Source organism: Zonotrichia albicollis, chromosome 8, assembly GCF_047830755.1.
Source record: "Zonotrichia albicollis isolate bZonAlb1 chromosome 8, bZonAlb1.hap1, whole genome shotgun sequence".
Taxonomy (NCBI): domain Eukaryota; kingdom Metazoa; phylum Chordata; class Aves; order Passeriformes; family Passerellidae; genus Zonotrichia; species Zonotrichia albicollis.
In genome coordinates this window covers 14,642,831-14,659,575 of record NC_133826.1, presented here as the reverse complement: position 1 = coordinate 14,659,575, position 16,745 = coordinate 14,642,831, and the positions used below count along the sequence as shown (strand labels likewise).

Below are 16,745 nucleotides of genomic sequence, written 5' to 3'. Positions count from 1 at the left end.
AGAGACCCGCCAGGCAAGAACTACTCGTCCCAGCATGCCGTGCGTGAGAGGCCCACCACCGGCGGGGCTCTGGGGCGCGGGGCATGATGGGGTCTGTAGGCAGCAGGCGGCGGCAGTCCCCTTGCAGCCCGGCCAGCCGCGCACCTCAGCCCAGGCAGCGCCTCAGTGCTTGCCGGGCAGTGCTGAGGCCGTCTGCCGCTGGGATTGTGGCGATTCGATGCGGTTTGTTAATATGATGATTTGTAATCTATATATTTTGTATTTTGGATGCATAAAAATAATTTAGTTTTCCTTGCTGCAATGTAAAACGCAAGGAGCTCAGGAGTATCTTCCTCCCTGTGGGGAGCAGCTGGTGCTAGTGCTTGGTGCCACTCCGAGGTCCATCCACCCCATATGGTAAGCAGGAGGGTCCCTTCTATCTTCCTTGCAAACCTGTACAGCCCGGAAGTTTCTTTTCTCAAAATGCCTGCTACTCGCCTTGTTTTGGTCTTGGCCTTATTTTAGCTTCTTTTATACCAGTGGCACAAATTAGGCAGCTGAAGACTATGCACAGTTATAACCCGAGGTTTATCCTCTTGTCAGGCAGCAATACCAAAGGGATCATTTCCTCCGTGCAGTGGGACTGGCACAGACCTGAGGCTGGAGTCCATTCTCTTTGAAGTTTAGTTAATAACTTTAATAGCTTAATTGTGTAATGAGTAGAATGACTTCAGCATATCCACTGTACGACTAGCTGGCCTTCATAACTACAGTTCTGTGACCTGAAAGCGATTTTGGGGCTTTTTTTATTTATTTGGGGTTTTTTTATGACGCGTGCGACACGGCTATTTATAACAACATTACTTCCCCTTGGTGGAGAAGCCTAGGTCAGTAAATCTGGAGCCGGTATTCCCGTCCTATAGGGAGTGTACTACAGCGTGGAGAGCCGCCCGTCACGTGCGGCAGGAGGGAGATGTGCGGCACAAGGTGTCAGAGGCCGCGGGTGCCGGTGTGCACGGCACGGCACAGCCGAGCCTAGCCCGGCACGGCACGGCCCCGCACAGCCGAGCCTAGCACGGCACGGCACAGCACAACCCGGCGGCCGGGGCGGGCTGGCGGAGGCCGCGGCTCTCCCGCTCAGCCGAGCGGAGCCGGGAGGCAGCGGGGGCGGCCGGGGGAGCGCCGTGCCCGCGGCCGCCCCCGCGGTGGCGGCGGCCCCGGAGGCCGGGGAGCGGCAGGAGCGGTGCCGCTGCAGGTACGCGGGGGCTTTAGCAGCGGGGAGAGGGGCGGGGGTGTGCCCTGGCCCTGGCTTCGCCTTTGGGTGCGGCGGGGAAGGGGCGCCCAGCCCTGAGGGGAAGCGGCTGCCGCGCTCCGGCCTGGCCGGGGGCGGCAATGCGGGTGCGGATGGGGATGGCTCCCGCCCCGGCCCTGTGCCATCCGCAAGGCTGCGGCAGCCCGCGGGGCTGGGAACCGCCGGCAGTGCTGGCAAGGGGAGAGCGGCTGAGGGAAGGGCCCGGCCCGGCCCGGCCCGCAGTGACCGCCCCGACTGCCGGGACCCCGGCCGGGCTCTGGGGGAGCAGCGGGCTGCCCTGTGGGAACGGCGCCTCGAGCCCACCGTAAGGGCCAGAAATGCGTTTGGGTTTGTTGGTGTTTGGGTTTTTTGTTTTTTTTTTTTTTTTTCCTTGCGCTGGTATTGGCAGGACTATTGCAGGGGCAGAGTAGGGCTTAATTTTAGAAATGCTGGATCAGCTGTCAGTAAGGTGAGTGGAAAGCACAACAGGCTGTACTCTATCCTGCAAGACAATGGAAGCCTGATAAAACAGGAGCTGAACTTTTCTGGCCTCTGCATGGGCCTGTTCTTAGCGCTGCACTGCTGACTCCAAACTTTTGTTCCTGACAGCTGAGGAAATTGAAGGTCTCGAATCATGTCTGAAATAGGCTGTTGTTCTTCTGTGTGCAGGGGCTGCTGGAGGAGACTGGATGTGACTGGACATTTGTAAAAATCAATCTTAATTATGTTTTTTTGTTTGAGATATATACAAAACTATTCTTATGGGAATTAAAAATAAACTGTCTAATAAGGAACACATTTATTCACAGCCAAGGCTGTCTTCTCTGTTCTTAATGTCATGTGAAAAAAATATTCCTCGCTAGTTCTTTAATATTTTATAACGTGTTTATAAAATGTTTGGGAGTCTTTATAAAGCATTTATAAAATGTTGAATTTAGCACAAGATCAAAATGTAAACATGCTGAATACTATGCAGAGCAATGTCTCTAAACATGTTTATAAGGTTCTCATCTAATCGTTTCCCCTCACACTGAGCTCAAATGTGAGCCTCTGGCTAATCATGATTCAATTACCTCTTGGTCTTTTTTTTTGGTTCATTATCACTGGTGGTTTGCATTGGGTCTTTTATGGCAAAAGAAAAAGACATAATCCTGCCAAATGACAAGTTAATGCTCTCAGGTGATTTATCTGATTGCAATTTGTCATGCTCCATTTCCCAGAGTAAACCATGCTAATAGTAATGTATAAGAAAACTTCTGCCTCTCTTGAAAATTCCATTTCTTCCAGGGACTGGACATAGGCTTGTAGGTGTGGGGGAAAATACTGGCTACAGCAGTAGATAATTTTTCCAGAAGAGTGAATGATCATGACAGGCTTTCGGTGCTCCCCTTGAGTCAGATATCTAGCACATATGCTGTGTTGTCAAGTGAGAGAGGAAGAAGTTTTCAGGAAGTGATCCTGTAAGTCCAAATGGACAGAAATTCCACTATTAAATAAGTGTCCTGGCAGCCTAGCTGAAAGTTTAAGAACTTGGCCATATTTTTCTTGAAATTCTGCAGAAAGTGTGCGCTAATATGTGAAAGGTCTGAAATTCAGTGTAAAGTGTAAGTGCCTTTCACAGAAGATAACACCTGGAGCCCAGGTTGTTAGTGCAGACTGACCTGCTGCTACTCTATTGATGCTAGCAGGTTTTTCAATGGACAAGGGCTGCTTTTCTTTTCAGAAATGGAGAATCCTGAGGTGACTGTGAGCAGCTGCAGTGCACATGATGATGAAAACCTTTGCAGCTACAAACGACACTCATCGGTATCACAGGAGGCACTTTTGGAAGACCAGCTTAGAAGGAAGTTAAAATTTTTCTTCATGAATCCGTGTGAGAAATTTTGGGCCCGGGGCAGAAAGCCTTGGAAACTTGGGATTCAGCTACTCAAAATAGTAATGGTTACAGTCCAGGTGAGTACCTATGGAAGCAGGGACTCAGCTTATGGGAAGTCAGATGAATGCAGGTGATGTGCAATTCATGGTGTGGTGCAGAGAAAGGGAAAGGACAGATTGCAAAATGATCTTATTTGCATATATGTGGCTAAGATCTCGGGTGGCCTAATTTTCTCATCAAACTGTGGACTGAAAATATAGCCTTCCAGTACAGATGAAAGGAGCTATGTTTAAGGGCTCAACTTGACCTTTTAGTTTACTTTCTTTTTCTTTGCATTTCTCCTCCAAAGGATGATGCATCTGTTACCCCAATACTCACTTCACTGCTGTGTTTGAGGGACGGGGAAGTCGTTTCTGTTTCAGTATCACAGTGATAAGAACTGAAATTGGTGACTTTTTTCTTTTTTTTGGTTCACTTTTAACTTGCATATGGCATACAAACTCTTGCATTGAAAAAACCCTCAGAAGTTCTTCCTCTCACCCAGCCTTGCACCAGAGATTCCATATAACTCATGTATCTACTGCTCAAAACACAATTGTTTGTCTCAAAGTTCTGTGGTTAAGGCAGAAGAAAGTTTTCACAAAACCTTTCTAAGTCCTCAGATGATCCTTCAGAGTTGCCCACATGTGATTTCCCTTTATGGTCATGCCAGTGCTATGGCAATACATGTGTAGAAAAAAATGTTTTCTTTCCATTTGCATGAATGATGGCACAAACTGCAGAGCAAGTTCTCCTGCTGTGCATTGGCAGCATGTTTGTGTCTCTTACTGTTTCATTTTTAAATGTGTCATCGTTCTCTGTCATCTCTCCCATTTTGCAACTAAATGTAAAATTTGATGATGGAAGAATCCAGTAAGAAAGGAACTAATGCTGATTTCATATTTTCAGAGAAAATCTGCCTTGTGGTAATTCAGTCTGTGCACTGTTGGTTTGTTGGTGTATTCCCGTGGGCTGAGCTTGCCTACAGAGCATTTCAGTATCTCTGTAACTGAGTTACCCTTATCAAAACCTGCATATCCAGTTTGCACCATGGCCATAAATCTGCAGAGTACTGATTCAGACTTATCTCTGATGAGTTTCTTCACAATACACCTGACACCAGATTTGAAACAACAGTCAAGCAATTGTGAGCTCCCAGAAACAATACATCTTGTACTTCTAAAATCCTTTTCCAGTCTGGATAGCAGCTAACAGTTTTGTGCTCACTTTCCATGAACGGTTGCAATATATATTTTTAACCAGCTTCAGGTGTTACTCTGTTACAAGCAGAGCTTTGGTGAATTATTCTCAAAGCACTTTTCACTGAAACTTGGTTGAAAGATGTTTGTTTTCCTGAGTTGTAATCAATTTCCCTTTTGTGGACTGGAATAAGGACTTCAAAGTGGGGTCTTGTTAAGTCTGGTCCTGCCTTTTTGGCTGAGGAACAATGATATTCCCCCAGGGCAAGTCAATTGAGCCAGGCCGAGCTAACAAAGCATTTGTAACAGTATATAGGGAGCTCAAACCTGAGATGGTATCATTTTCTTTGTGAAAATTCAAGTCCTTGGCCAAGATGCTGTAAACATGTTAAAGACACATTGTGAAACCCACTGTTTCCTTAAAGTCAAGCTTTCATTTCAGCAGCTGTGGAATGGAGCAGCCTGCATGTAACTGCTGTGTCTACCAGTGAGGCAAAAGGCTGGCTGTTCATAGAACAGGTTCATGTGGTAATCCAGAAGCCAACTCTGTCTCTGAACAGGAAATATATGTCTTTTCCAGCTGGTGGTTTTTGGACTGAGCAACCAAATGGTGGTTGCCTTCAAAGAAGAGAACACTGTTGCATTCAAACATCTGTTCTTGAAAGGATACATGGACAGAATGGATGATACCTATGCTGTATACACACAATCAGATGTCTATGACCAGATATTCTTTGCAATAAACCAGGTAGGAATTGCTGCTGCAATATGTACAATATATATGATCTTTGCCTGGGCACCTCTTTTTGAATTGAACTTCTGTGCCAATTCCCTAAGACTAAAACATCAACTCATTTAGGTTTTCTGTCATTGCTAGAGCACTGTAGTGTGGTAACATCCTTAAAGCTAATCAGTGTACTGGTTCTACACTAAAAGCACTCCTTGGATTTTAGCCAGAATCCTTTGCAAGTAACAAATCAGGTTTTCTAGTAAGGATTGTAAGGAGAAAAACATAATATGCAAAAAGGTATTTAGATCCAAATCCTGTACTTAGTCTTTTTGTCAAATACCTTAAGATATTTGAGGACTTGGCTGTTGTGTGGTTTAGGTTTCACAGTTCTTTAAATGATGTTTTATTTAAAAGAGATGGGTTATAACCAATCCAAACACTTCTGCTTTGCTTTGTTTCATTGTTTTGTTTTGCTTCGTTTTGTTTTTTTCTCAGAGACTAACAGTTTTGTTGCTATTTAAATTGGTTTGTTTGTTTTGGACTTAGTACCTCCAGCTGCCCAACATCTCTGTTGGAAATCATGCTTATGAGAAGAGGGGAGCAGAGGAGACACCTCTGGCTGTTTGTCAGCAGTTCTACAAGCGAGGAATCATCTGTCCTGGAAACGACACCTTTGACATAGACCCAGAGATTGTGACTGGTGATGAACCTGATCTATTTTATCAGTTCTTTGGGAGGATGGGACCTACATTTTTGATAAATTCTTTTAAAAACTTTACAGTATGGTATAGTCTTATCACATAATCTGTATTGAACTTACTACCAGCCAAAACTGGTAAGAAAAGTTTTGTGTAACTAACCCTCACATCCAATGTCTAATGCCAAAAAGAAGTGATGGGCCTTTAGCACTGGTGACCATGTAATACAAGCGTTTGGGGCTAATTTTCAGGAGTGATCCCTGTGAATTCATGATGAGTAGCTTGGCTGGTATTGCAGGAAGCCAGTGTATTTGTCAGTTGGCTTCTCAGATGACTCCTCACTCAAGTGTGCTATCTTGTCTGGTGTAGCCAACAGCTCATAACAGCCTCGGGAGTGGGACAGGCAGATTACAGTTAAAGAGCCTGATAATCCATGAGATATTGTTGTGAGTCCTTATCCATTCCAGACTGCTTGTACATTGAGCCAACGACTTCTCTACACAACACCACGATGGGAAAGCACAATTTGAATTTCACTCTGGATTTCCCCAGGTGAGGAGCAAAGAGCACCCCCTGTGCTGGGGTTTTGGTGCATTCTCCCTGTGCAGGGCTAAGCTGAAGCTCTGTTGCAGGCTGGTGGCAGTGCAGCTCATGTTCAATCTGAAGGCAATCAACCTCCAGACCGTTCGTCACCACGAGCTCCCCGACTGCTACGACTTCACTCTGCGGGTATGTGGAAGCCTGCCACGTGTGCTTCTGTTCAAAACCAGAAAATGACTTCCTGCTTTACTGCACACAGTCAGCACAGACATTTTCTGAAGAGTGTTGAGTACCACTGGGTCAGTGGTGCCTGGATTACTCTGGTATGGCTTAGTTGTCACTGTGGGAGGTTAAGCTTTGAGTGCTCCTGATGTGGTCCTGAAGTACTTGCTTGGCTTACAGCCACTTGTACTCTAATCCATCTGAAATATAATGGAAGTGTAAATCTCTTCTCTTTAGAGATGCTTCTGGGAAAGGTTGTTTTCAGATCACAGAGGAATGAGAATGCAGTTAAAAAAAAATTCACCTAGTAACTACTTGATCAAACAATTTGTGGCAAATACATGGTTCAGCAGATTTGTCTTTCATTTTGACACCATTTATTTGAAGATACTTTAATTAGTTTAAGCTTAGAAAAGTTTTGTCACTTCTCCCCTAGGAGAGTTATTCTGCATCATTATGCAGGCTTAGCAATACAGTGGGCTACATATGTAATTGTTTAACTTTATAAAGACATGCATCTTTTCTTTATTTGTTATTTTTAATACAGATCGTGTTTGATAATAAAGCACACAGTGGAAGAATTAAAATAAGTCTAGACAATGACATAGCAATCAGGGAATGTAAAGACTGGCATGTTTCTGGATCAAGTAAGTGACATAAATGTGTTCAAATTTTCATGCTGAAATTTTGCCCATTAGCACAATGTTTGTTAAACTTTTTCTTTACGGAAACGTGAGACACCATTGACATACAATCTCTAGTATGTGCAGTCTATATCTGATTTTCTAAGAATTTGTTGTTCTTCAACCCCTGATCTGAAAACCTGGGAATCCAGTCACACCATTACTTTCTGTAGCAGTTCTCAAGGCTTGCACCACTGATAATGTCAAACCAAACTTTGTCAATGCCTCACTGTGCATCCTTCTCTCTTTTGCTACTGAACACGCTGCTCATTTCTTAAGGCAGAGTTGTGAAATGTTCTAGCACCAGGCAACAGGACACATGATAGTGGTGGAAAGTGGAAGCTGATTTACTCCTATTTCAGGACTTAGCACCAGGAAAGACAAGGAAGCATTGTTGGTAAAGCTTGCTGGATTGGAATGGCTATAAACTCTTCTTATTGTTGCTTAAATGCCATTTGCTGTGTATTTGGCTATAACTGAGGTACACAGGATAATTAAATTTATTATGCAGTCACTCACAAGAATGAGCCACCTTTGTTGGCAGATATTTGGCCTGGTCAAAACATCATCTTTTTTCATGAGCCAGAAGAATCTCTTTGGCAGTCACAGGCCCCGGTGCCCGGCTGGCGGCTGCCATGCCGACAGTGTCCAGCGGGCGGCGCTGCCGCGCCCGCGCTGGTGCCGCAAACACGGGGCCGCTCCCGGAGCCCCTCGCTGACATCCTGAAATCTTTCAGCATTAAACATCTAATCTTTCTGCTGTCTCTCCTCTTTTCAGCTGTATGGTAGGTATTAAAAGCAAACAAACAGAAATATTTGGTGCAATGTTTAACACTAGATGATCAAGAATGTAAATTTTAGTAATGTAAGGGATGGAGAACTCATGTCTAACTCAATGCTGATCTTGACTAGCTGAGCAATAGTACAAGCTATCTGCACTGCCCTAGGACAGAAAAAGCTGATTATCAAATACTGATCTGAGAGGGAAGATACATATAATAATATTCCTAGGATTTTAAAAAAAATCTGAACAGCTCTATGACTCCAAAGGCCATTCCAGTCCCTGTAAAATGATTAACTTTCACCTGTAATCCTGCAGGGCTGTAAGAAGCACTCACACTTTGGTATATTTTTGATGTGGTATCAACTCTCCTAAATTTATTGAAGTGGTATCTATAGTGCAGATGCACTTCTGTCTCTCATAAAATATGTCAGATGAACTTTTGTTGGAAAAAATACTATAATTTTTCTTAATTCAGTTGTATAAATATAGTTAACATCAAAACTATTTTTTACTTCAGTGATGATCAACAAGAATAAAGACACTGTAAACATGTACATTTTTGTTCTTGCAGTCCAGAAGAACACTCATTACATGATGATCTTCGATGCTTTTGTCATATTGACTTGTCTGACTTCATTGATCCTTTGCACACGATCAGTGATTAAAGGAATTTGGCTCCAAAGGGTGGGTACAGCTCCTTCTTTGGAAAGCCTTGTCTTGTGTAAGCCTCATTAACTGTTTTCTTTCCTCCTTTCTCCTAGGAATTTGTAAGCTTTTTCCTGTATTATTATAAGAAAGAAGCATCTTTCAGTGATCAAATGGAATTTGTCAATGGATGGTACATCCTGATTATAGTTAGTGATGTCCTAACTATTGTTGGATCAACTCTAAAGATGGAGATACAAGCTAAGGTAGGAAAGCTGTTTCTGTCCAGCCTAGGTTTAAATCTCTCAGAGGACTTTAGGCTGGCTGTACTTGCTTCTGAGTGGCATGATATTTTAAAACTCTACCTTCTCCTCCAGAATTGCAGCTCATGCATGTTGTTTCTACTAGCAAGATTTAAAAACTCCAAATATCACTCTATATTATAGTGCTGAATTATCTTTGCTCTCTGTGACTCTGAGGAATAAAATGTAATTCATCTCTGGAAGTTTGACTGTTGACTTCCTCCCTTCCTCACTTATATTTGCTCATTTGATGAATTTCTTCAAATTTAGGATTTAACTTTTGGAACTCCATTTACAAGTGTTTAACAGAGTCTCTCTCCTTAAATATCACTTTGCTGCTTTCCCAGCTTCTGTTTTCCAGCATGTATATAGCAGTCAGCCACAGCAGGGTCTGGGCTTTCACTTTCTAAAATAGACTTGATATGGACAAAACTCAAAACTTGTAAAACATTATGTTCTACAGAATTAAGAAAGAAAAATTATTATAATATGCTATCCTGAGGCACTTTGATATTCAGATAATACTGGTCTTCACAAAGTCTGTAGCAGACTTTGAGGTGTGACATTGCAACATGGTGAACTTTGGACACTCATGATGAGAGGATGGGTCTGAAATCCATCTGCTGACAGCTTGGCTATCACAAACACCCTGTACAAATTGCCCTTCTCACCATAGGACCTGTAAACTCACTGAGAGTAGAAAGAAGCTGTGAGGAAGCTGGCCAAGACAAGAGATAGCTCCATCCTGCTTTGGGAAAAGCAAAAAAGAGAACAAGATTGGAATAAGACCTTGCCTTTGAGATTCCTATATCTTATGTTATACATACATCTATTTATGTATGTAAGAGTATTTTACTAAAACTCCTCTCTACAGGTACATTTTGGTCCATTTTTGCAAGCTTTGAGGACCATAATGACAAGATCATGTTCCATGTTACTGTATGAAAGTGGTTGAATCACAAGTTCACATAAAATAGCCTAAATTTGTTTCTTGTTAAGTTCTAAATGAATTATGCTGATAGGAAAGATTAGTCAATATCCATTGCCAATATCTATTATTTTTGTTTTATTCTTAGGACAATAGAAACAGAAATGAATGAAAACTTCTTTTCAAATAAGCTGTCACGATCCATGTCAGAGTAGAGCTGCAGTTCAGGAACAGAGTACATGCTAATTTGGATGAAAACAGGCCAGTATCTATAGGTGGAAAAACCAGCAAAATAGAATTCAGATAGAATTCATTGGAAGCTAATTAGTCTTCTCCTTGACAGCTTTATATAGCTCATAGTTCCCAACTACATAACAAGATCCTCCTGAGTATTTATCTGAGCAATGCTGACAAAGTCATGCTGGTTTTTACAAAGAGCTTTTCCTAACTAGTGGAAGAACTTTATTTGTTCTTTGTCATGTTCATGCTGTCCATTGGGTTGCAATGCAGAGATTCCTAAGATGCTCTGAGGAATCTGTCAATGCAGGTTCTAGAAGCTGTTGCTGCAAGTCTGGAAGCTGCATGAAAATGTTTGCAGTGCCACTTGCAGATCTGTGCTTCTGCAGTGCATGTGCACTCTTGGCCTTGCAAATAAAGCTCATCTTGTTAGAATCTGTTTTATAAACAGCCATGTGTAAAGGCATGAGCAACTCATTAAATGAGTTGCACTTCAAAGTGCCCCTGCTCTTTCATGGAACCTCTCTTTAATGTACATTGCCTCAAACTAATTTCTAATTGGAGAGAGTTTGACGAAGGAAAAATGTTTCTAAACAAATCTTTGTGATAATGAGAGTCATTATTTGGAATCTGTCAGTTGTTACAATAATTAATTTTTTCCTTTTTTTTTTTTTTTTTTGCTTCTTCTCTTGTTTCTTTTCAGAGTCTGACAAGTTATGATGTCTGCAGCATACTCTTAGGAATATCTACCATGCTTGTGTGGCTTGGAGTCATTCGCTACCTAGGTTTCTTTCAGAAGTATAATGTAAGGATCTCCTGGGATCTTCATGTTGTTGGTATTTATTCTGTTTGTTGCTATAAGAGGACTGGAAGAAGTTTCTGGTTGAATTTTAACTGTTTGCATTGCTTTGTGCAGCTTCTCATCCTAACACTGCGAGCAGCATTACCCAATGTAATGAGGTTCTGCTGCTGTGCTGCTATGATCTACCTGGGCTATTGCTTCTGTGGATGGATTGTACTGGGACCATACCACGTGAAGGTAATGTTCTGACCATGAGAAAAGATAGCTTGAATAACAGAAGGAGAGATGACTACTGCTGTTTTCTAGTTCTCCATGTCAAGGCTTCCCTTAATGTAAAAATAGTGCATCTTCAACATGATGCTGCTCTGTTTGAGGAGTCTGACTTCCATGACTCAATCAGACTTTCCTCAAGTTATGAAAGCTCCAAGTCAGAAGTGGAAGCTGCTGTGACTCCCAATCACATGCTGATATTTTAAGAAATAATTTCCATTTTGCAGAACACGAGTATCAGACTAAAACTTTGGAGACATTATGCTTATCCCTCTTATGAGAGAAATTTGCTTATCTGAATTGAATGTGCATGCATATAGGAGGTGCCAAGCTGTTTGTTCCTCAGATGATTTACTGTTTGCACCTTGTCATCCCCTGGGTGTAGGAAGAGATCTGAGGCAGCCAGTCATCTCAGTGAATGTTCTTCATGTTATGTACAGTCTTTGTGTCCAAATAAAGCAGTGACACAGCCTTGTCTCCCCTCCTGTAGTTTCGCACTCTGAACATGGTTTCTGAATGCCTTTTTTCATTGATCAATGGAGATGACATGTTTGCCACCTTTGCACAAATGCAGCAGAAAAGTTACTTGGTTTGGTTATTCAGTAGGATCTACCTCTACTCCTTCATCAGTCTGTTCATCTACATGGTGCTGAGTCTCTTCATTGCACTCATTACAGATACATATGAAACAGTCAAGGTAAGCACAGACTCTTCATTTGGAATAACAGTGCAAGATTGGTGCTATCAAACTGTCAGCTCCCTCAATCTTTTAACTTGCAGTGCATGCTAATCTAAAGAATAAATATAATTGCTACTTCTGAGGGTGCAAATTGATGATGGGAGGGTTTTCAATCTCTCTCTACTTTGTTTTTCTTAAAAAGTCTGTTTTTCTGCTCCAATGGAAGCTAAATATCAACTAAACAACACTATTTTCACATTAGGTTCTGTGAATCTTCCAGTTTCAGACTTGAGCAGTGTCAAAAGTGGTCTGGAGAGAATTTGGGTTGGTGTAGGTTTTAGCCTTGTTAAAGGTTTAATGAATTATCAATTTTTAGCACTATCAGCAAGATGGCTTTCCAGAGACAGAACTTCAGAAATTTATATCACAGTGCAAAGACTCACCAAACTCTGGGAAATACAGGTTAGAGGAGGAAAGTTCTGCATCACTCTTCTGTTGTTGTAATGGTATGTATCTATATTAAAATTACCTATTAAGGTATATACAAAAACAATGTGCTAAAAAATGTCCCTGATACAATGTTTATGAAAAGTACTTAAGTTTTGTGGGAACTTGTATATGTGGGAGAAACCCACAGAAAAATCCCAAACTATTTCTAGTGAACAAAGAACTTCAGCAAAATGTCTACAGCCAACAATTTTCTTAGAAAATGTGAGGGAAATTCCAAATTAGGAAGCACCTAATGTGAAAAATTATGCAGAAAGTAAGATAAGATATACAGTCACTTGGGAACCCCATAAGTGTAATGTGTAAGCATTAACATTTCCTGTACTCACTGTGACAGGCAGGACTAAGAGAACTCCTTCAGTGTCCTCTTATCCACTTTGTAATCACACCTTGTGCAGGTCACAGGCCTGAAACTTGGGGAGAAAATCAGCTTGTCAAGGTTTTAAGACAGCATGCAGTTTAAGATACTACCACAGCACTTGGAAAACATTGCCTAACTTCCATTATGGAGGGAAAATGCTTCAGTTATTTGAAGTTGTGTTTCTTCAGGAATACTGATTGCAGGATACATGGTTTATATTTAACTTGCCTGGCAGCAAGTCTGAGTCCTCCTTGCTGAAGAGCCTTTTGGTGGGGGAGCTGAAAAATATTTGCCTCTTGATTAAAAAGATCAAAGGTGCAACTCCTTGGTGTTGGGCTTTTCTAGTGGGCAGTGTGGTTACATGCCTGATAGAACACATTTATGAGAGGGAGGAGATGGGGATGTAATTTGGAGCAAGGAGATGACAGAGCCTGCTGTGAGCCAGCCCCTGTTCTGAGCGAGTGTTTTGCTGGAGATAAAAGTGTGGGATGAAGCAGAGCAGGGCATCTTGCTCCTGGGTGAAGGGCATGGATACATTAATATTTCCTTTTCTGCACACATCTCTCAGTTTAACCAGACAAGAAAGCCAGCAGAAGATGGGTCAGGGTGGGGATATAATCATCTTCCAACTGACTGTGCAGTGGAAATCAAGCATCTAGGAGAGCAGTCTCATATTCAGAATGTTTTCTGGTGGTTCATAGCAGTTTCTTGTCAATGGATGTCAAATTATTAATAGTTCAGTTGCATTTTTAAGGCTCCTTGTACAGTGAAACTATTATTTTGATGCATGTACCTGACAACTTCCCCCTCCTCTCTTGTACAGGTTGTAGTGGACATATTTAATGGATTGTGGGAGTGTATCATGGAGGCTTTGAAGCCGCACACGTTGCAAGAACTTGACAATGGAGCTGGTGGAAAACCTTATTTCTGAAGACTTAATTTGCTTTTCTCAAAAAACAGTGTAAGCCTATGGCAGAAGTTTATGCTAAACTTACAGACTTTTGATTTGACACTCACTGCTACTTCAGGGGGTTTGGTTTTTAGTAGTTTTATTCTATTTGATTCCTTAAATTATGCTAGAATGCAAATGGCATAAAAACCTGTTTGTGTTCAGAGACTTGGCTAGATTATAAAAGTAGAATATAAATGTAGTAACTTCAACTCTAAGTAGAGCTAGTGCCAGACAACTTCAGCTTTGAACACCAACCTAGCCCTCAGTACTGCAGGCATTATCTGTCTGTGGCTGACCTGTTGCTGAAGGAATGAAAGCTCACTAGAGCCCTCAGCATTTTTTGGTTTTTTGCACTCACAGTAAAAATAAATACTATGAAATTTAGTGTAATTTGTTTCTGGAGTCATTACACTGAGTTGATACACAAACCACTCAAATATAGCTGAAAGCACAAAATAAATATTTCTTTAAACACAAGTACCACTGGATGTAAGTGGCAATCTATTCTCAGAGAGCTGGGATGTGCCAGGCTGCACTGAAGTTCCAGGGATGAGCTGAGTGGAGAAATGTTCTCATGTATCAAACACTGGGCAGAGTCAGTTACAGTCTTCAGCTTAACAGTGTTTGGATCTTACATTTTTAGAGGGAAAATCAGACAAAAACACTTTCAAAATACCTATTTTTTAAAAGAATTTGAAATCTTCCTCTGGCATACAAGTCTGTAAACCTGAAGTCTAAACTGATTTAAAGACACAGGATATATGTTTCTGAGTCTAATCTCTCCACACTTTAGAAACTGGATGTTTCCTAGCAACCTAATAACCTGCTACTGTCAGTGGCTGGATGAAACATTAGCTCGTAAAGAAGTTCAGTTTTGACAACTTAGTTTATATTCTTTGTTGATTGTGATACTATTTAATGGATGCCTTATTTTCTAAAGTCTATTCACTCTGGGAGCAGAATAGAAAACTAAAGGGAAGCGTATTTTAGAGAATTTGCATTTGTGAGCAGCATTGCTGCAGCTGTGTGTGACAATGTATAATGCTGTAGAGGACACTAAACATGTTCTGTCTTAATGCTTACACATTTTAAATGTGCTACAATAAACACTTACAGCTGCAGTAAGTATTGAGTGTGTCAGAATTCATCTTAAGAGTAAATATGTTGCCAGGTTAATATAGGAACTTTGTTTTTTAATAATGCTGTGCAATCTCTGGCATCAAACAGAAAGTGGAGTGTGTGAACTTGGATTTCCTGTGGCCATGCTAGTTCCTGTGGACCCTGGTGAGGACCTGTTTCCAGCTGATGTTTAACAGCATTTCAGAATTTGCCATAGAAACAAATATTCAAGTATTTAACCTTACACTAAAAACACTCCTCAAATTCAGCAAAGGCAAACCTAATACAAGGTGTAGGCAGAACAGATTATTCACAGTATCTGAAAGTTTTGTGTACTGAGGTCCTTCTCTTTCAACACCTAAGACTGAAGATTTTTGAAACTTTTCAAGAAGACACGAGGCAGTCTTGCCTCAAAAATCAAATATGAAGTGACCATGTTTTCTCTTGACACAATTAACTCCTTATGGATCTTTGACAATGCGCAAAATATAATGTGCACATCACTATTGTGTACAGTGATTGATGTAAGGGACTCCGGCAAGGGTGGCAAGCACTTTAAGATCAATGAAATGCAGAAGGCAGACTTGCATGGCTTTTTCATACAGAGTTAAGAGAAAGCTAGGATTAATAATTCACTTAAAATACAGGTACTTTTTGTAAAGAGCTGTGGAATACTTTGCCAATACAATTATAAGGCAAGAAATGGTCTGATTTCATTTAGAAATGGGGTAGAACATGTGCTTTGTCACCATTAACTTACTGAATTGGCAGCAAGTTTCAACAAAATTTGACAGAGCTCTAAAGTATCAAATTCTTACAGAGTGTTAGAATAGCAGAGAGAAAGCATGTAAATAGAAGCCTGCAGCATGAGCATAAGGCATGGAAATCAACAGGTGACCACAAAGGAGGAAAATACACTGTATATAGAGTCTTTCTATTACTAATACAAGTGGTGAAGCCTTCCACTGAAGATTGGTTTCTATTGCCTGAAGTGAAGCACTGGAAATCCCTGTTAGATCTTTAAGTGATGACAGGTGCTTGTGCTACAACTAAAAAGTCAATAAACTGAGATGCAGAAATTACTTGGAAAACCAAGATCTGTGTTACTTCTGCTGGATTCCACAACTTTTAATTTATCATTTCTGGGAGTTGTGTGGGATTGGGGAGGAAAGAGTTGATGAACTACAAGTTGCCTTCAGACAGTAATGGGCAGGGACACCCTGTGAGGCCAGAGGGGAGGGCTAGCTAAAAGAATGAGAAGGATATTTAAAGCAAGGATAGGATGGGGTAAGGGGAAAAAGGGACTGCTTATAAATTTAGCAGGGCAGCAATCGTGTATTTCTGGCTATGGGTGCAGGCTGTTAGACTGGGAAAGAAGAATAGTACCCTGAAAGGTTACAGGCTTGCAACTGCTCAAAATGTCCAGTCCTGACTGGGAAAATAAATGCTGTTTGTATTATATATATGATACTTACATTCTGGTTTTTTTTAAAGAAAGAAGCAGACACTCAAACTTGCATTGTTCATCTTGGTGCTACTCTTGGCAGTCTAAGTGCTTACTTGTCCAGGTTTCTGACCTGTATGATCCTTTGTGTTAAAGATCTTCATCTGCCTGACTATTTTGCTCACCTGAGAAGATGCCAGTCAGTGCTGTGTTCTCTAGCCTGCTGGCTGCTTTTGAGATGAAGTACACCTCAGCCAGATCTGTGGCTGCTGCTGTTGTGCGTGTGGTGAGGCTTTTTAATCTTACCAACATATGATGTGCTGGTTATGGCCTTGCAGAGCCGAGATGTGTGACAATGACCTTATTCTAAAAATCCCTTGTGACTTGAGTATCAGTGATCTCAGCATTAGCAATGCTGGTAGCACATGTAAAGCTGCATCCTGGAGACATGGGTATCTT

General features: G+C 41.5%; 1 protein-coding gene across 3 annotated transcripts; it reads left to right on the top strand.

Moving 5' to 3' along the window:
• The first annotated feature begins 118 nt into the window (after positions 1-118).
• MCOLN3 (mucolipin TRP cation channel 3) lies at positions 119-15,606 on the top strand. 3 transcript variants are annotated; one of them, XM_005482122.4, is made up of 14 exons: positions 119-396; positions 2,994-3,223; positions 4,965-5,132; positions 5,661-5,814; positions 6,280-6,364; positions 6,445-6,541; positions 7,122-7,221; positions 8,612-8,724; positions 8,802-8,951; positions 10,856-10,957; positions 11,069-11,191; positions 11,715-11,921; positions 12,280-12,409; positions 13,595-15,606. In XM_005482122.4, exons 2-14 carry the CDS (start codon positions 2,996-2,998, stop codon positions 13,612-13,614), a joined length of 1,677 nt encoding a protein of 558 aa, XP_005482179.1. In that variant the 5' UTR covers positions 119-396; positions 2,994-2,995; the 3' UTR covers positions 13,615-15,606. The 3 variants fall into 3 exon arrangements, with proteins under 3 accessions (XP_005482179.1, XP_005482180.1, XP_074402157.1); XM_005482123.4 differs by lacking the exon at positions 119-396 and adding an exon at positions 1,101-1,234; XM_074546056.1 differs by lacking the exons at positions 119-396; positions 12,280-12,409; positions 13,595-15,606 and adding an exon at positions 1,101-1,234 and having other exon boundaries at positions 10,856-10,988; positions 11,715-11,889.
• The last annotated feature ends 1,139 nt before the right edge of the window (positions 15,607-16,745 follow it).